Genomic DNA, 17,586 nt, shown 5'->3' with positions numbered 1-17,586 from the left:
ATGTGTCACTAAGCCCAGTAATATGTATATGATAGTCTTGTCCATATTTGCCTGGAGATGTTGAGCATGTGATGTCACCACAGTCCAGCTGGCCAAGATTTAACTGAAATTTTGCATGCACTGAGAGGGCTGGCTCACGTGAATTGGGTTGGACTGATTCATTAGCTAAACTCCCTTCTACATTCTCAATTGACAAGTTAAAGCAACAGTCCATGCTTCTTGATTTCCTTTGAGATTTCTTTCTGAACAATTAACTGAGATTAAGGAAGCTGCTGTTTGGAACTGAACAGCAACATGCATTTCCAATTTGGCTGGTGAGCATGTTGTTTGACTCTGCTTACACCAGACACAGGAGATGAAGGTCACATCTTAAGGTCAACAAAACAGACCATAATTGTATAAAACCCAGACTACCTTCCTCCATATTAGTCAGGCACATGTTTCTCTACTCAAAAATGCAAGTTATGTAGCCAACATAGACTCACTCTTATTCTCTAACTGTTGTGTTTGTCTGGAGTGCCAAATGGTCATCTCATCCTGCTTGTCCATTGCATCCACAGTGCGGATCTTTTATTTCCCCTTTTGAACTCATCCCTGAGAAAACGGAAGCAGGGAGGGGTCATCTCCACTTGCTCCAGCCCTTCTTGTCCCTCTTCCTGGTTGTATAAACCTGTAGTCTACCCAACCCCTTTTTTCCCAGCATGGTTGGATCCTACTTCCACTCCAGTTTCAAAGAATGGTTTTCCCTCCCTTTGGCCATTTGATTTCTCTGTAGTGTTTCATTGAAGTTTGTTTATCTGCACCTTACACTAAAAAGTCCTGGAAATATCTCCTTTCTAAAAACAAAAATAAAAGAGAATGTAAAACACTCCCCCCTGCATTTATTTCCCTGATCTGATTTATTATAAGACTCTTAAAAATGGACATCTTAGCTGGACGGTGGTGGCACATGCCTTTAATCCCAGCACTCGGGAGGCAAAGGCAGGTGGATTACCTTGGGTTCAATGTCAGCCTGGTCTAAGTGAGTCCAGGACAGCCAAAGCTACACAGAGACACCCTGTCTTGGGAAAAAAAAAAGCACATCTTTTACTTATATAGTTTCATTAATTAAATTTGTTTTCTGTATAGGTTAATTCTAATTGCCAACTTGATACAACCTAAGTCACCTAGAAAGAGTCTTATTGAGGAATTATCAAAATCAGCTTGGCCTATGGGCACGTCTGTAGGGGGCTGTCTTGATTATTAATTGATAGAGGATGATCCAGCCTGTCGTGGACAACATCATTCCCTAGCAGGGGTACTGAGCAACATAAGAAAGCTAGTTGAGAGTAATCAAGCAAGCAAAGATGCATTCTGTCTTATCTCTTGACTGTGAATGTGGTGTGATTAGCTGCTTGTATTCATGCCTTGACTTCCATGAAATGATAATAAATTGGAATTGCAAGACAAATAAACTTCTTCCTCATTTATATTGGTTTTTTTTGTCACAGTATTTTACCACAGCAACAGAAAGTGTGTGTGTGTGTGTGTGTGTGTGTGTGTGTGTGTGTGTGTGTGTGTGTATTCCATGAATGTATATGATGTATTCTGCTTACTCTCACATTATAGCCTCTTTTAACTACCTCTAACCTTGTCAACACCTCCTCAACCCCACAAGTCCATTTTCAGTTTTTATTTCTCTTTTGTTTTGTTTTGTGACCCAATGGATTTAACTAACCAGGGTCATCTTGTGACCACAGGCATGGTACTATTCTCTGGAGCCTGGTGGGCTTATCAGTTTGGGTTTATCTAAAGTTAATAACTCCCCCTTCCACCCGCCAAATTCATTAGTAGCCAAAACTCCATAAGCCCTTCCCCTATTCACCACTCACAGGTACTGTACTGTGACTTGCCACTGCATGAAAGTGCAGCTACTGTGAGTTCATGATTGAATGCCTAGAAAATAGCATCTCGCTGTCCTTCTCCCATTCTTTTGGCTTTTGAGTTCTTTCTGTGGAAGTTATCTTCTGTGATAACTTCCTTGAGAGTACTGTCAGAGTCTCACAGTTATTGTGGCTATTAAACTGTAGGCCATAGACCATTTTACACTTTTAAATACATTTTAAATTTCATCTCTCTTAAAAGCTAAATATCAGAAACTTGTATATAGCAGTGTGTCTGACGAGTGAAGAAGGATGTTGGTCAGAAAGTAGGGAAGGGAAGGAATCAATAGACAGTTCCATATTAGGCCAACTGCCCTTGTAGGAAATTATAGAATATTGTACAGAGTGAATGCATCAAGACAGTTCTACCTAAGGAACAATGGAACTAGTCTGTCTGTACACTGGCTGTTAAAATATCCCAGCTGCTGGTGACTACTATTGGCGTGAGGTAGAAGTTTTGGGTTAAGCTCCCAGAAATTCATTTGTTTTTGTACCACAGTCTATGCAGTCTTGTGTTGATTCAGGAAAGAGACCCAGCCACAGAGGTGGGGGCATTGGTAGATGAGAGCGGGCCAGAGGACACCTCAAGGTCAAATAGCATGGTCAGGACATTGGCAATGTCTCCTTCAGACACCGGTGCTAATTAATTTAGGATGAAAAGGTAAAACTTGAAATGTCTTATTAGACACCAGAAGCTATATAAATGAATAAAAAGATACTTGCTTTCACTATCCTGAGTCCCTGATTCTTGGGGGTTTCTATGGGTGAGACTGGAGTATGCTTAAAATCAGGATGGGTTTTTTTTGTTCACATTATTATTTAACATTAATGGCACCATTGTCAGTAGAGGCAGCAGGCCATGTGCACTTAGATACCCATTGGATGGGCAGAGGGTTAATCTCAGGACATTGTTCTTATCTGTGCCTCAAAGGCCTCTCAAACCTTTGAGGTATTTGTCTAAGGTAATGTTCAGAAAACAACTCAGGATCTATCCTTGTTTGTTAGTTGTACATCGCTATAAGGTCCAGTTTCCCGGGAAACCAGAAGTGACCTCCGAGTCATGTGGCTAACTTTCATCATTCTTCCCCAGTTTATGAGCTCCTCAAAAATATTCCATTGTTCTGCTTATCCCTCTTCCTCTGCCCCCTCCTCACCCTCCTGTTTTCTCCTGCTAAGGTTTCACAGTTTCTCAATGCTGGTCTCTTTAATTTGCTCATTTGATTGCCTCAGTTCAGTTTACTGCCCTTGGTCTTCTTGCTGTCTGTAAGCCTTTCTGACCAGCCCTCTCTCCGTGTGGAAGAGTAGTATGTCCATTTATCATTGGACACATCAGATTGGCACTAGTAGTTGCCTGGGGATGATTTTTCTCTATTCACGTAGAGATCATGCACAGGCGAGTCACAGCTCCCTTAGCGTCAGTACCCCTCCCTAAGTTCGTTGTCTTTAGAATCTGCCAGTCTGGACTCACAAACTTAGAAATATGAAGCAGTAGGTTTTGATAAACTGAGTCTCATGGCTGTGGGCCTTAGAAGCCTAAGGTGTTCAGGTGTTCAGGTCAGAGAAGGCTCTAGACTTTCAAAGTTTATGGCTCTAGACCCCTGAGAGCCTGAGACTCATTGCTCTAAGCTTTCAAAGTCAGAGACGGATAAGCTGCAGGTACTTATATCAAAAGCTACTGAGTTGAGCTTTGCGTGATACTAGGCCAGCACACAGCAGTTTGGGTTAAAGATCCCAAGGTTTGGGTATTAATATCCTATATTCTAATCCTTGCCAGTTGTCATGGACCCTTTGTGCTGCTAGATAGGTCTAGGATTGAAAACACTGTGAGTTGTGCTCTTTGTACAAACACTTATCTCATGCTACCCGTGATTAGGATGATAAATAAGCGATAAAAGATGATTTAGGAGAACCTCCATTGCACTTAATGTTGCTACATGGAAGGTAGGGTGTACTAGAGAGGCCTCTTGGACTTACCCCCAAAATTCAAGAAATAGACTATATAGCTAGAAGTCACAGCCGCCCACCACACACCTTAAATATTTACAGGCCATAAGCCTTGCGTTGTACCAATCACAAGCCTTTTAGTGTGTCACCAGGGATACGCTATTCCTCCATTGTACCAATCACAAGCCTTTTAGTGTGTCACCAGGGACACGCTATTCCTCCATTCCCAAGTGAGAACAATTGTAAGATGAGAAGTTTCGTCTTGGAATCTTCCAAATTAATGCTACGAGCCTGGAGTGATGGTGACTGGAGAAAGGCCTCCTGCAGCAGGAGTTAGATTTTGGGGCAGGAACTGTGGTTGAGAGGCCCTTGGAGCCAGAGTGAAGTGTCCTAAAAGTGAGAGCATGAATGTGTAAAACAACTTCCTAAGGGGAAAAGGGGGGCTTCTTAGCCCGACAGCTTCCCACATAAGGCAATTAAGTGTAAGGGGAGGACCTGTCAGCTGTCATTTAAGGGAAGGAACGCCTACTTTGATTGGTTGACACTTACAATCAAGTCTAAGAAATTACCAGTCTTAGTAGTATTTAACAGTGCTCATCACCATACACCTCTGAGGAGGATTGGGTCCCTCTGATCTGTCTTAGGTGAACTGTGTTTTGAATTCACGTCTTATAACTTCACAACTTGGACCCTCAGTTCCTTAAAGTAGAAGTGTCTGAGGATGGGTCCTGGAGGGAGGTGTTTAGGTCATATGGGTGGAGCCCTTGTGAATGGGTTGCTGACTTTATCCAGGAATGAATTAGCACTGCAGAAGTGTGGTCCTCTTTTTTTTTTTCCACACACACAAGCTCCATCTCTCCTTCCAACTTCCACTATGCTATCAATCAGGATGTAACCCTCAACAGATGCATCCCATAATCTTATTCTTCCATCCCTCGAGACCATGAAACAAAACAAACCTATTTTCTCTACAAATTACTGAGTCTCCAGTGTTGTTTTAATAACAGAAGGGGGAGAAAGGTAAAATGCTTATTAAGGTGGTCCTGTGCTGTTGTACCTAGCCCTCAATTTTCCACATAGCCCCTCCACACATAAAGCTGGCCTAACTGATTAGAAAGTTCATCCCAAGAGTTTTCTGCATTGTGTTTATTCCTCAAACACATTGAACAAAGTGCAACCTTGTTGTTTTTAGCTCATCAGCTTCATCCTACTTGAGGAGAAAATGATAGTAACTCCTATTACAAAGAAAAATATTTTCATATTCCCTTGATCTTTCATCAGGCACAAATGAACCGATATATTTAGGAAAGCACAAATGACATTTTCTCTCTTTGGATCTCTAATGTCTATGGCATTGTCTCCCAAAAGAAATTTACAAAATCTTTCATGTTTATAAAAAAAAGTATCAAAAGCAAGTAGATACAAACATAGTTCAATACTATAGATGTCATGAGCTTATCTTTCCATATAAAGAAGAGACACCCAATGTAAAGGAAACTAGCAGGAGGAGACAACTGGAAACAAGATTCATCCAAGTTCAGGAGGAAGATAAGCAGCCATTGTAGATGAGATCCTGGGGGTAATTCGTCATTTCTCATCAGATATGAAAGATGGGGAAGGGAGAGACCCAAAGACCAGGGTGCTCTGTGCTGGTAGGGCAGTAGCTCAGAACAACTGGAAACAAGGCACAGTTGGAAAGGACTGGCATGAATGTCCCAAGGAGGGTCAAAGGCACATGCTCCCTGATGTGTTAGAACCACACAGAACCCAGAAAAGCCCATCACTGCCAAGATAAGGCTTAAAGACAGCATGGACTTCATTACTCATGCATCTCTACAGCCTCCACTGGTGCTATCTCAAAGTAAATGCAGAATCTAGCATTTCTTGCCACAATGCCCCTTCCTGGTTGCCTGTAGTGGCCATTACAGGAGGCTGTCACTTCCTCTTTAACCCAACACATCTCTGAAGCCTAGGAGACCTCCATGGGGAAACGAGATTGTGACTTTGTCCTTTTTCTCCCCAGGATGCCCTAAGACTGTCCCAGAGCACCCTCATGACCACCCAGAGTCGTTTTGGAGAACCTCAGGGTATATTGATGAGGCCTCTAGGACTAACTCCACAAGTTCAGGAAATAGACTCTTGAGAGCTAGAAATCACAGCCTTGCATATGAAAGGCTGCCAGTGCCACCTATCCCAAGCCTTAAATATCCACCTGCCACAGATAAGCCTTGCATTGTACCAAGCACAGGCTTTGTGTTGAGTCTGTGGCTCAGGTCTCTTTCATCGGCTGTACTTCTGAGATTTCTCATAGGCATCATTTCCTGCTGCCAACCACACTGTGACTCCAACAACACTGTCTGTCCCATGTGGCTGTTCCTTAGGACAGGCTGTTCTCAGACCCTGATAGGGTATCCATGCTGTGTGAATACCAGTCACTAAGCACTCACACTGCATGGATGGAGTCGTTTGTACCACCGTGCATTTATTCCCCATCACAACACCCCAACTTCCTCTGAAGCTGTGTGCCAGCATAATGATTTCTTCTTCTAGGCTGTTTCTAGCACATTCCACCACAGCAGCAAGAAGAGTATGGAATGCACAGCCTTTCTATTTATTAATGTCTATTCTTCCCAGGTCCATGACTGTCATGTTTACTCTTTAAAGCCTTCCCTTAATCTTACTATTTCATTAAAACATCCATTTTCAATGCTACTTTCCACACCCACTGCAGCTTTATTGCTGTTTTGTTATTGTTGTTGTTGTTTCCCTGTACTTTACAGCATTCTTGTGCTCAGTAGGTTAGGTCCAGTCCCTTCCCATTATATACATTCAGGAGGGCAAAGCATTTTGTAAAGTGTATTCAATGTTCAATTCTCAAAACCTAGAAAGTTGGCTGGATCATAGCAGACATCTCCACAAATGTTTACTGAATAAACGAGTAAGTGGATAAGTGAGTGAGAGAGTGCATGGATGGATGAATGAATGAATGAATGAATGAATGAATGAATGAATGAATACAGTAATCATGAAATTTTAGAGGCAAAGAGAAGCCTCTTCCATTAAGACTAACTCTGGCAAGGGTGTAAAATAATGTTTTCTTTTTCAAGTTCATCATCATTCTTGGTGCTTGTCCTAACTTAATAAGATGCTCTGGTTCTGAGCCTGAAGCCCATGAATGAGTGTTCAGGGGAAACGGTCAGATTGCACTTGCCCGGAAGAATTAAAGGAAACTAGAGATAGTAACATTTGAAGAACATGCTGCTGTTTTATATAACTAAGAATGTTATTTTTATACATTAGTTGTCCGTAGCTTCACTTTTCACAGTTTCCCTTAGACCACTGGGGTGGGCAGCTTTGGTCAGAGCTGTATGCCCTTGTCCTACTTGCTCTTCTGGTCACTCTCTCCAGGTTGCGCTTTCCCTGGCTGCAGTCACACTCTGACCCAAGACAGAATACACTGAAGACATGTTTGGTTCGTGCAAGTACTTTTTAATCTGTTCAAAGATTTTAATATGCCAATGGTGATTTACATATTTTTCTAATATTGTGAATTAATGACTTTCTTTAAATCGGAAAAGAGATCTTGTTCCCCTTGAAGATGTGGTAAATTATGAGCTTTTCTTATCAGTCAGAACACAGTTAAGGAAATGACGATATTAAATGTTTTGTTTAGAAGGCAGTCCTGCATGCACAGCCCTTATCAAAGAAGCCTCTTCCTTAAGAACACGGTTAGGAGCATAGAGACCCACAGCTGGACCATGTGCAGAGTGAGACTTTGGAGCACTTAGTCCTAAATGGCATGTCTCATCAAACCCTTCTTTTCAGTGCTCAGAGATTTGTGAGGAACAGGAGGCAAAATGAGTGTAATATCCAGAGGTGGCGCACGATGCCAAAGAAACAATGACTTTCAGACACAACGGGACTGATATACACGACCTCATAGAGACTGTGACAGCAGGCACAAGACACGCATGGGTTTAAAACAGAAAACATCCCATCCCTAAGAAGACACAAAGAGCCTCCCCTAACCCAGAAGCTATTTGCACTTGATACCTGCTGGGAAAGTGAAAACGGAATTCCTCCAATGGAGTGTTACTTGGGTGTATCAGCCATATTCCCGAGCAGGCGCCATGATCAGATGATCAGGTGTAGTTGTCGAAGACAAACAGATTCCATGTTTTGTTTGGGCAGGGTATTTGTTTGGTTTTTTGTGGTGGGGCTTTTCACTTCATTTTGTTTGGCTTGTTATCTTTTGTTCTTACTGGGTTTTGTTTCTTTGGTTGTTTGGTATGATGTTTATTTTTTTTATTTGCTTTTGTTGAGAGAGAGAGAGAGAGAGAGAGAGAGAGAGAGAGAGAGAGAGAGAGAGAGAGGGAGTGGGCAGGGAGGAGGGGAGAATATGAGGGTAGTTGGGTGCGGGGAAGAACATGATCAGATGGTGAGGAGGAAGTCCCTTCCGTCGGAGGCCCAGTGGTAGGAAAGAGGGCAAAAGGGAGGGGGGGGGAATGGGAAGATACAAATGAAGGGATAATAATTTGGATGTAATCTGAATAAATTATTAAAAATATATAGACTAAGAAAAAAATTTTAAAGTTAATCAGAGAATGTCATGCTGACACAGAAATGAGCATAGATAAACGTTTTAATTCCAAATTAACTGCTTTATATATTGCATATAAATGTTTGATTAAATAAGAACACATATTTCCTAGGATATTAATATATTTGCTCATACATGAAAGTGATACATATAGTACAATATAGAGAAGTTTGATTTTGATCTAAAACTCAAGCTGGGCATGATGGCTCATGCGTATGATTTCTTCTTGTTCTCATCCAAATTATTTTTACCTTTTTGCATCATTCACATTTATTCCATCCGATTCTTCCCATACCCGCCACCCACCCACAATCCCTGTCATGGCATCTTTTCCTTTAATCATCATTATTACATATAAAAATTAAAGCATAAATACATAAGTGCAAAAAAGAGGGTGATGGGTAGGTGAATACAATAAAAGTTCATTGTATCATATATAAAAATGTCACAATGAGTTTGTTACTTTGTACAAATAATATATGCTAATCATAGCTTCAAAATATCAGAAGACTTTTTTTTATGGTTGTCTTGGTCCATAGACTTGAGAGAGACTCCTGAGCTGAAGATTTTAAGATAGTGGACTAAGTGTTGAAATGTAGTATGTTTATATTTTCACTTAATATCTGACTTTGACACTCATTACTATTACAGGTGGCTTCTTAACAAATAAATTTTCTAGAAAAAAATAAAAGATAAATAAATAAATAAATTTAAAAATAAAATCCAGAGATTCTGTTTTAAAAAATCTGAAATCAAATATCAAATATGTAGCTATATCCCTACATATAAATATTACACATATCTAGGAGAGGCTTATATATACACATAAACACTTAGTGCCAAGGCATAAGCAGGAAATTCTATTCCCATGACTTACTATGAATAATACTTCTTTCCAGAAGTCAGAACTTAAATGCTATACCAGAGAATTATATATATATATATATATATATATATATATATAATTAGATAATTGTTATAAATACCAGAAATTATGTAATAAGAACTGTTTACAAGAGAAAAGAATTCCTCTGCAGTTGACATAAGGATTGTTAGAAAATAGTCGTCTATTTTAATTGCATGGCTGGGCCTCATTACTAAGCACTATTAATATAATGTGATTCAACTCACCCCAATTCCCAAGTTATATAATTGGCTTGTGTCGGGACAGGTTCATATCTAAAGGATGGAGACAGTTTGGAAGTTTCATGCAGGAAAAAAAAATGAAATTATTTACCAGGCATGGGTGAGGATGTTAAATGTGTGTACTTAAGCAAAATGATGATGGGAGGAAGATGAGCGGAGCCCATAAATAACTAATAGGGATGTTATTAATATCGGATGAGGGAATAATTTAGCACGCTTGTCTTTCCAGATGTAAAAGTAAGGTGCTAGAACTCAGCAATGTAGTGCTTTATGCAAAATTCTGAAAAAGTTTAGACAGTTGATGAATTAATAATTCACCAAGTGAAATATTTATTAAATTCAGACGACATTTAAGCTGTGGTGTAGATGGAGCTCTGTGTGAATTGCTGTGGAAGAGTAAAGGATCGGGATCTGTGTCCCCCAGGCTCTCCTTCCTGTCCCCTCCCTGTTCAGTCCGTCCACAGCCATTGTCCCTATAGACTCAGATGTGTCACGGGGAACAAGTGTCAGTTTTGAGGAGGCACAGATTCTTGTGCAGTCCCTTCCCTTCCGCTGAGATCTGAAGCTGCAGTGGTGGCTTAGAGACCAGCGTCATGAGTTGTGGGGGATCCCCTGGCTTCCCAAAGCCTTCTCTTTTCTCACTACCCAACCCCAGCAAGACCTTCTTCCCCCATTGAAAGATACAACAGGAAAGAACGGGTGTCTCTAGAGTTCTTCCTTGTCAGTTCTAGCTTATACTCATTTGTTTATTCTGTCATTCATTCCAGAAAGCATAATTATCATCCAAAATGTTCTGGACAACTTACTGGAAAGCTAGAAATGCAGAGAGAACAGTAGTCTCACACAGACTTATGTTTCCCCTAGGCTATCCTCACAGAGAGCCTACATGAAGACTACAATATATCTTTTCTCCCATGATACCCTGAGGTGAAGGCCTGGGGAGTGATTTGTTTTCTGGGTTCAGTCCCTCTGTCCTCACTCATTCGCTCTCTATGGCTGAAGAACGGCCGTCTCTCTAGTGTACTTGGTGGTTTCATATAGATGGTGGCAATTGTCCTGAATAAACTGCCCACAAAACACCCCAAAGTGATTACTTTCCTTTGTAAAAATGGTAAAGAAGATAAGAAAGCCATATGATTTAGGGGACTTAAGTTAAAACATGAAATAGAAAAATTACGATGAAGAACAAATGTAAATACTTTCTTTTTTATTACCCCAAATATTTTTATTGTACTTAGTACTGCTGATACTGTGTATAAATAGGTCAGAGAAAGTAAGCAGATTTTAATTAAAACATGTAAATTACAAAGCATTACAGAAGTTAATTGCAGACAAAGCCCAGTACAGTTAAGTGGTATTAAAAACCAAGAAAGGTACAGAAAAACACTGTTGAACAGATGAACATTAGTAAACAGGTGACAGAGGCGAGCAGCTGCTGTCTAGCTTACACCCCTGATTCTAAAGGACAGGGGAAGCCCTACAGAGTGAATCCAAGCAAAGCTAGAGTCGCTGGAGTGTCGCTAGAGTCACTATAGCTAAATGCACATGAGCTTCCAGAACTTAAAGCAAAATAGGACCGATTGTACCCGGAGCCTTTACCTTTGTGGCACTTAATCTTCATTGTACACTTGACTGGGTTTGGAATCACCTTGGGGACACACCTCTGGGAGCGTCTGTGAGGAAGTTTCCAAAGAGATCTAACTGAGGAAAGTGACCCCCTGGGGATGCAGGTGGCATCTGGGTCCAGGTTCCTGACAGAGTAAAAAAAGGAAAGAAGGGGGGAAACCATCTGTGAACATCATTTATCCCTGCCTACCTCTCGACTGTAGATGAAGTGTGACCAGCTGCCTCATGCTCTCGCTGCTGTGGGGGCAGCTGCTTTCTCTTCTATGGGCCCCATTTTTGTGATGGACTGTATCGTAGAACTGTGAGCTAACATAAATAAACCCTTTCTTTGTGAAGTTGCTTTTGTAGGTTACCTGATGACATCAATCAGGAAAGCAGCTTTCATTTTAGAAATGCTATAAAGATGACTTCCAAATGAACCTTCTACATTAGGCTGCTCGTTAACCATGTGTAAACCATAAGATTTAGAAATGTCAACAGAAAAAAAATTTATTAGAAGACTCACACACAGTTTTTTCTTTCATGGATATGATCAACAAAATGTGAGATTTAGGATTTGAATAATATAGTGAGCATATCCCTTGCCAGAGGGCTAAATGTCTTCTTATAAAATATTAAGGGCTTTATAGCGTATAGCTTCAGAGGAAGCAAAACCTTGGGAAATTTTTGATTTTCATTCTCAAAGGAAAAAGATTATAGACATTACATTTAGTAGTCAACAAAAATAAAACTAAATATAAAATGTAGAGGAAACCAACAAATAAGAAATGCTGTTCCAACTCTGGTGCCTCAAATTTGACCCTGTCCCCTGGAGGGGGAGACCTGGTGGCACCCAGAGGAAGGATAGCAGGTTACCAAGAAGAGACTTGATACCCTATGAGCATATAAAGGGGGAGGAAGTCCCCCTCAGGCACAGTCATAGGGGAGGGGAGTAAGGGGAAAATGGGAGGGAAGGAAGAATGGGAGGATACAAGGGATGGGATAACCATTGAGATGTAACAAGAATAAATTAATAAAAATTAAAAAAAGAAATGCTGTTCCAATGTGCTATTGAACCATAAGGAAAATCACATGTGTGGCCCTATGCTGCTTGGGAAGTAAAACGCATAAATCTTGTTAAATATTGCAGGCATTACAATCAAGGACATTGCATGCACCTGCCAGGTGACAAGCTCCACAAACACTAGGTCACACAGACTTTGCACTCTCCGTCTTGCATCTACCCGTAGTTTGGCCTAAGGAACCACTTCCGTTTCTGCACCTGGCTTCTGCCAGAGTCATACCCCTCTTAGGAGATGGCACCAGCCTGTCATTTACTTGTTTGGTTGATCCCACCACTTGTTACCTCTGTTCAAAGCAGTGTCCGCTCTCAATCAGACTACCCTGCAGGCCTCCTCACTGCTCTTCCTCGTATTCAGTTCTTTCTTCCGAGAGAAGCCAGTGTGCCCTTTAAATCATGGGTCGTTCTATGCCCTTGATGTCTACATTCCTTGTGTGGTCCAGCTTCAATCAACTTTGGCCTATGTTCCGGACATCGTCCACTCTTCCTCCTTCATTATATATCCTGGACATGCCTCCCCCACCCCTGGAACACAAAATCAGGAATTAATTCAAATCTTGTCTTTTCACAACCTCTTTGCTAATACTGTAGCGTGTTCTCTCAGTCATTGCTACAAATTGCAGCACAAATGACGCTCGAAGGCTCAGGTGTTACGGCATGGTTTCAAGCCTACAAGGCTATTGTGGGGGCAGGGGACTTTGTGGAACTCGGATCCTAGTGGGGCCCTTGAAAATACGGGGGTCCTAAAACCTTTTTCTTTTCCTTCCATTCTCCTCCTTTTCCCTCCTTTCCCCTCTCTGTTCCCCTTCCCTCACCTCTCTCCTTCTTGGCTCCCTTCAGAACAGGTTCTTCCACCACATGTTACTGCCACGACCTGCTATGCCATCTCAGCCCTCAAACAATAGGGACAAATGACAATGGCCTGAGACCTCTGAAGCCAGAATAAACCTTTGATTCCTTATACGTTGTTTGATGTGGGTATTTTTGTCACAGTGAGGGCAAGCTGACTTATACAGTCTCCTCTCTCACTCCTATTCCCTGGTTTCTCTTTAACGAGACAATTATAATGGAATGAAAGCGCCTTAGTTTCATGCAGACATAGATGTTAAAGCACTCCATGGAGAGAGAAGTTCCGTGACCATGGGCAAAGTCCTCCTATTGGGAGCTCAGGCTGACCTGCAGATCCAGTGCACCCCTAGAGTCATCTCAACGAGGCTCTGGTATGGAAACTGATGTATTGGTCCTCAAGTTTGTATGAAAACACAAAGAATGAGCAGAATAATCACAAAAGCAACAAGTCAGAAGAGTCACAACTTTGCAGCTTCATTGTAGAGTCAGGCATGAGGATAAACAGGTAAATGGACAAAATAAAGAGGCTCTAAATGAGAGCCTTTGCTTACACATTCACTCACCGCCCCACGCTCTTTTCCCATTCCTGTGATGTAATGAAATACTCTGAACAAAGTAACATGAATAGATTGCTGCTAGCATATAGTTTCTGTATTTTATTTCAGATTGGGTGATTGGTTCCCCCTTTCTTGTTCATGACATTTATAGCTGTTATAGACTCTTTTACCATTTTAGCTTTTGCCCTTAGATATCTGACCCATTTCAAATAGATATTCTTTATGACACAAAGCAGATCCTGGTGTGGACATGCGGTTCTAGCACCACAGGGCTCTGCCGTCTTCTTTGAGTGTCTTTGAGACCTCTGTAGAAGCAGCTGGCCACTGAGGTGCTCAGTGATAAACTTCAACTTGGCAAAAGTTAGAGGCACCTGGGAGATGGGCCTCTTGGGCATGCCTGTTGGAGATTATTTTGATTTCATTAAAGCAGTTTAGAGAGACAGGGAATTGTCTCACATTTCAAGGTTTCAGTTCATCACAGTGGGGAGGACTCCATGGCAGAAGCATGAGGAAGCAGTCACGGGCATCTGTAGTCAGGTGCTGTTGTCAAGCGCAGAGAGCAAGGTGGATGCGCACTTTTGATCAGTTCTCTTTCTCCATCCTTGCTCAGTTCAAGATTGCCTGTCAGGAAATGGCAACACCCCAATATAGCCTAACCAAGATTACATACTAGTATACGGAAGATATAAAAGTGATTTTTAAAAAATATGTTAAGAACTTTAATAAAAGTTAGTGTGTAAACTTTAACAAAAGTTAAACTTTAAAAAGTTATTAGTTACTAGACACAATCATTTTTAATTACTAGAGGTAGTCTTTTTATTTACAAAGTTTGCTTAAAATTTCTTTCTCTTAATATTTTTAAATTATATATATATAACATATTATTACACATATTCAAAATAAACTACATATAGCAAGAAGAACCATGAAACAATTAGGAGTTATATAAGTGTTACATTCATAGTGTTTTGGCTATTTGTATTTGGCAAACTTGAAGAAAACATCTTTCCTATCTTGGTGAGTCTAAAATTCTAAATGTAAACCACTATCTACCATATCTCATCTCTATCAACTTAAAACATTTAGCTAGAACTAAAAATATCTTAACCTCTAAACAACTAAGCTTAATTGTAAAACTAAACTATTTGGTCTTCAACTCCATCAGAGACTTGAGAAGGAATAAGATTAATTACCTTAGTAAACAGGAAGTTCAGGTTAGCAGCTTCCAAAGTGAAAAAAAAAATGACAGAGACAGTTTGCTGCCTGAACTGTTACCCAAAACTCTCTATAACATTGGAGCATCAGCAGCAACTTTCTGGCCCCATATATCTTACATGCATATTTGTAAGGCAGGGACTATTGAGGATGTTTGGCCTTCGACTCTGCCTGCATCCAAGCTTGCCTATTTTTAGGCAGTATTCTATCTGTACCTGAAACAAGGACATTTTCCCCCAGTGGTTGGTTTGATGCTCAGCATCTTCTTTGATGTAGGCTGAGTCTTGCCAGAAGTTAACCTGTCTTATTGTCAATGAATCTTTAAAATAGTAAAGTAAAAAAAAAAATGCCATATTCTGTAGGTCTCTGAGGTTTTTGAAGACCTTATCTAACTATTTTAGCTTATCTATCTATAGAATTATCTATATATAGAATTATCTATATTCTTATAATATAAATAGACTAGTAATTGACATGACCATGATTTGATCAACTAAGCATTAACTTGTATGACTTACTAAACAGCCTGCAGCAGCACTTTCAAAATATTGGAGGTAAACCTTGCTACTTGAGTTGTATGGATACAATACCTCATATTAAAGTGTATATATATATATATATATATATGTGTGTGTGTGTGTGTGTGTTTATATGTATATATATATAATGTGTGTAAAGGATAATCATAAAATTTAATTCTATAGCAATGTCTCAAAATTAAACTTATTTTGAATCAATAAACAAAATTCTGTACCAATGAATTAAAACTGTTTAAAATTTCTTACTGAAGAAAATCAGTATTTCTTTTTAAATGTTATGTCTTATGTACTTAACAGTTAATTTCTTTTATTTTCGTTTGTTTGTTTGTTTGTTTGTTTGTTTTTTGAGACAGAGCTTCTCTGTGTAATAGCCCTGGTTGTCCTGGACTCACTTTGTAGACCAGGATGGCTTCAAACTCACAGAGATCCACCTGCCTCTGCCTCCAGAGTGCTGGGATTAAAGGTGTGCATCATCATTCCCAGTCTTCTAATTTCTTTTTAAAAGTGTATCCAGAGCCGGGGCGGTGGTGGCACACACCTTTAATCCCAGCAGTCGGGAGGCAGAGGCAGGTGGATCGCTGTGAGTTCGAGGCCAGCCTGGTCTACAAAGTGAGTCCAGGACAGCCAAGGTTGTTACACAGAGAAACCTTGTCTCGAAAAACCAAAACAAACAAACAAAAAAATTGTATCCAGAGAAGCTGTACAACAGGTCTCAGATCACTTATGTCTTTATTCCTGCAGATTATAGTCCTTGGCTGTGAGCCACTATTCTGTAGCAGTTGTTTCATTGGTCTTTGCTGTTTTCCTGGTATTTCTAGCAGTAGCTCAAATCCAGAATTAGAGCTTTCAGCATGGCTGCACGTGGAACTTGCCTTTGAAGGAATGCTTACTCTGCATATGGCTTATTGGTAGTCTTTGCTTTTAAACATAATTGTATTCACTCTTGTTAAAGCTGCTTCACTTTTATTTTTGAAATTATAATATAATTACATCATTTCTCCCCCCTCCTCCCTCCACACCTTCCCATAAAACCCTCCTGGCACGCATACAAAGTATTTTGATTATATTCACCTGTCCCTCCTCTGAGATCCATAACCCACTGCTCAGACTCTACCAAGTCCAATTCATGGGTGTGGGGCCATCCATTTGCACATGGCCAACCTATCAGGGACTATATCCTTATAGGAAACGGACTCCCCTTTTGCCAGAAGTCACCGAATGTCAATCGCTCCTCTGGGATTGGGAGCTCTCCCCACTACATTTCCTGCATGAAATGTTGAGTGTGTTGATTTTTTGAAGGTAAGCACAGCTGTTTGGAGTTCATGGTTGCAACAGTCCTGTCATGACCAGAATATACCATTTTTCAGCAGTTCTCTATAACTTCTGGCACATAGATCTTTCTGCCTCCCCCGCCCCTTTTATGATATTCCTTAAGTCTTGAAGGTCTGAGATACAGATGCCACATTTGACCTTTGATGTTTTAACAAAAGTAAATCTGAAACCATTCGATAATACCAATGAAGACTCAGGAGCCAGATCCTGGGGTGAAGACCTGCTAGCTCAGAGAGGCAGAGAAAGCACCCAGCTGATGTTCCTACTCAGCTCTTGCCTCAGAGGAAAAAGCTCAAAAAGCTCACCAGCTCGGATGACACCCAGGAGGAGAAAGCCGAGAGTTAAAGGTCAAAGGCTTGCTAGCTCAAAGCTCGAAAAGCATCTTCTTATTATCCACACTGTCTTAAATACCCTTCAGCTCCAAGTCCCTCCTATTCTTCATTCCATGTCGGCTGGTTTCTTGCTCCACCTCTTGACCTTAGGTTAGCTTTATTAAATCTTGTGTACGGAAAGCTCTTGGATCAAAGACACGTGCTAAGGCTGGCAATAATCACCTGTCTACAATAAAGCTATTAGATTAAAGGTGTGGAATAGGGCTCAACCACACCAAAGAAGAAACAGGGTTTCACAATTCACAGTCTCAGGGTTCGCAACGGGATCAAACACCGTGCAACAGACTTTTTTGGTGGCAATTTTATTAGGCTATACACAGTCTCTGAGCTTGGTTTTAGCTAAAGTCTCTTGGTTTTCTTCCCCCCAGTTCTTGCATTTGTGTGTCTTGCAGTCTCTACCTTGC

The 17,586-nt window shown here is 40.7% G+C and overlaps 1 protein-coding gene across 5 annotated transcripts in view; it reads left to right on the top strand.

The window, feature by feature from the left end:
* Positions 1-17,586, top strand: part of DNAAF11 (dynein axonemal assembly factor 11) — a 101,185-nt gene that overhangs the window by 65,721 nt on the left and 17,878 nt on the right. The window contains exon 11 of one of the 5 annotated variants that reach the window (XM_084751023.1): positions 7,275-7,338. The exons of the other annotated variants lie outside the window; for them this stretch is intronic. Within the exon in view, the coding sequence (XP_084607149.1) occupies positions 7,275-7,307 (33 nt within the window). The 3' untranslated portion in view covers positions 7,308-7,338. The remainder of the gene's footprint in view (positions 1-7,274; positions 7,339-17,586) is intronic. 5 annotated transcript variants of the gene reach the window in all.

The sequence above is a fragment of the Acomys minous genome (genome assembly GCF_964271855.1).
Source record: "Acomys minous genome assembly, chromosome: 12".
NCBI classification, from domain to species: domain Eukaryota; kingdom Metazoa; phylum Chordata; class Mammalia; order Rodentia; family Muridae; genus Acomys; species Acomys minous.
Note: the sequence above shows the minus strand (reverse complement) of the source record. Positions and strands in the feature narration are given on the sequence as shown.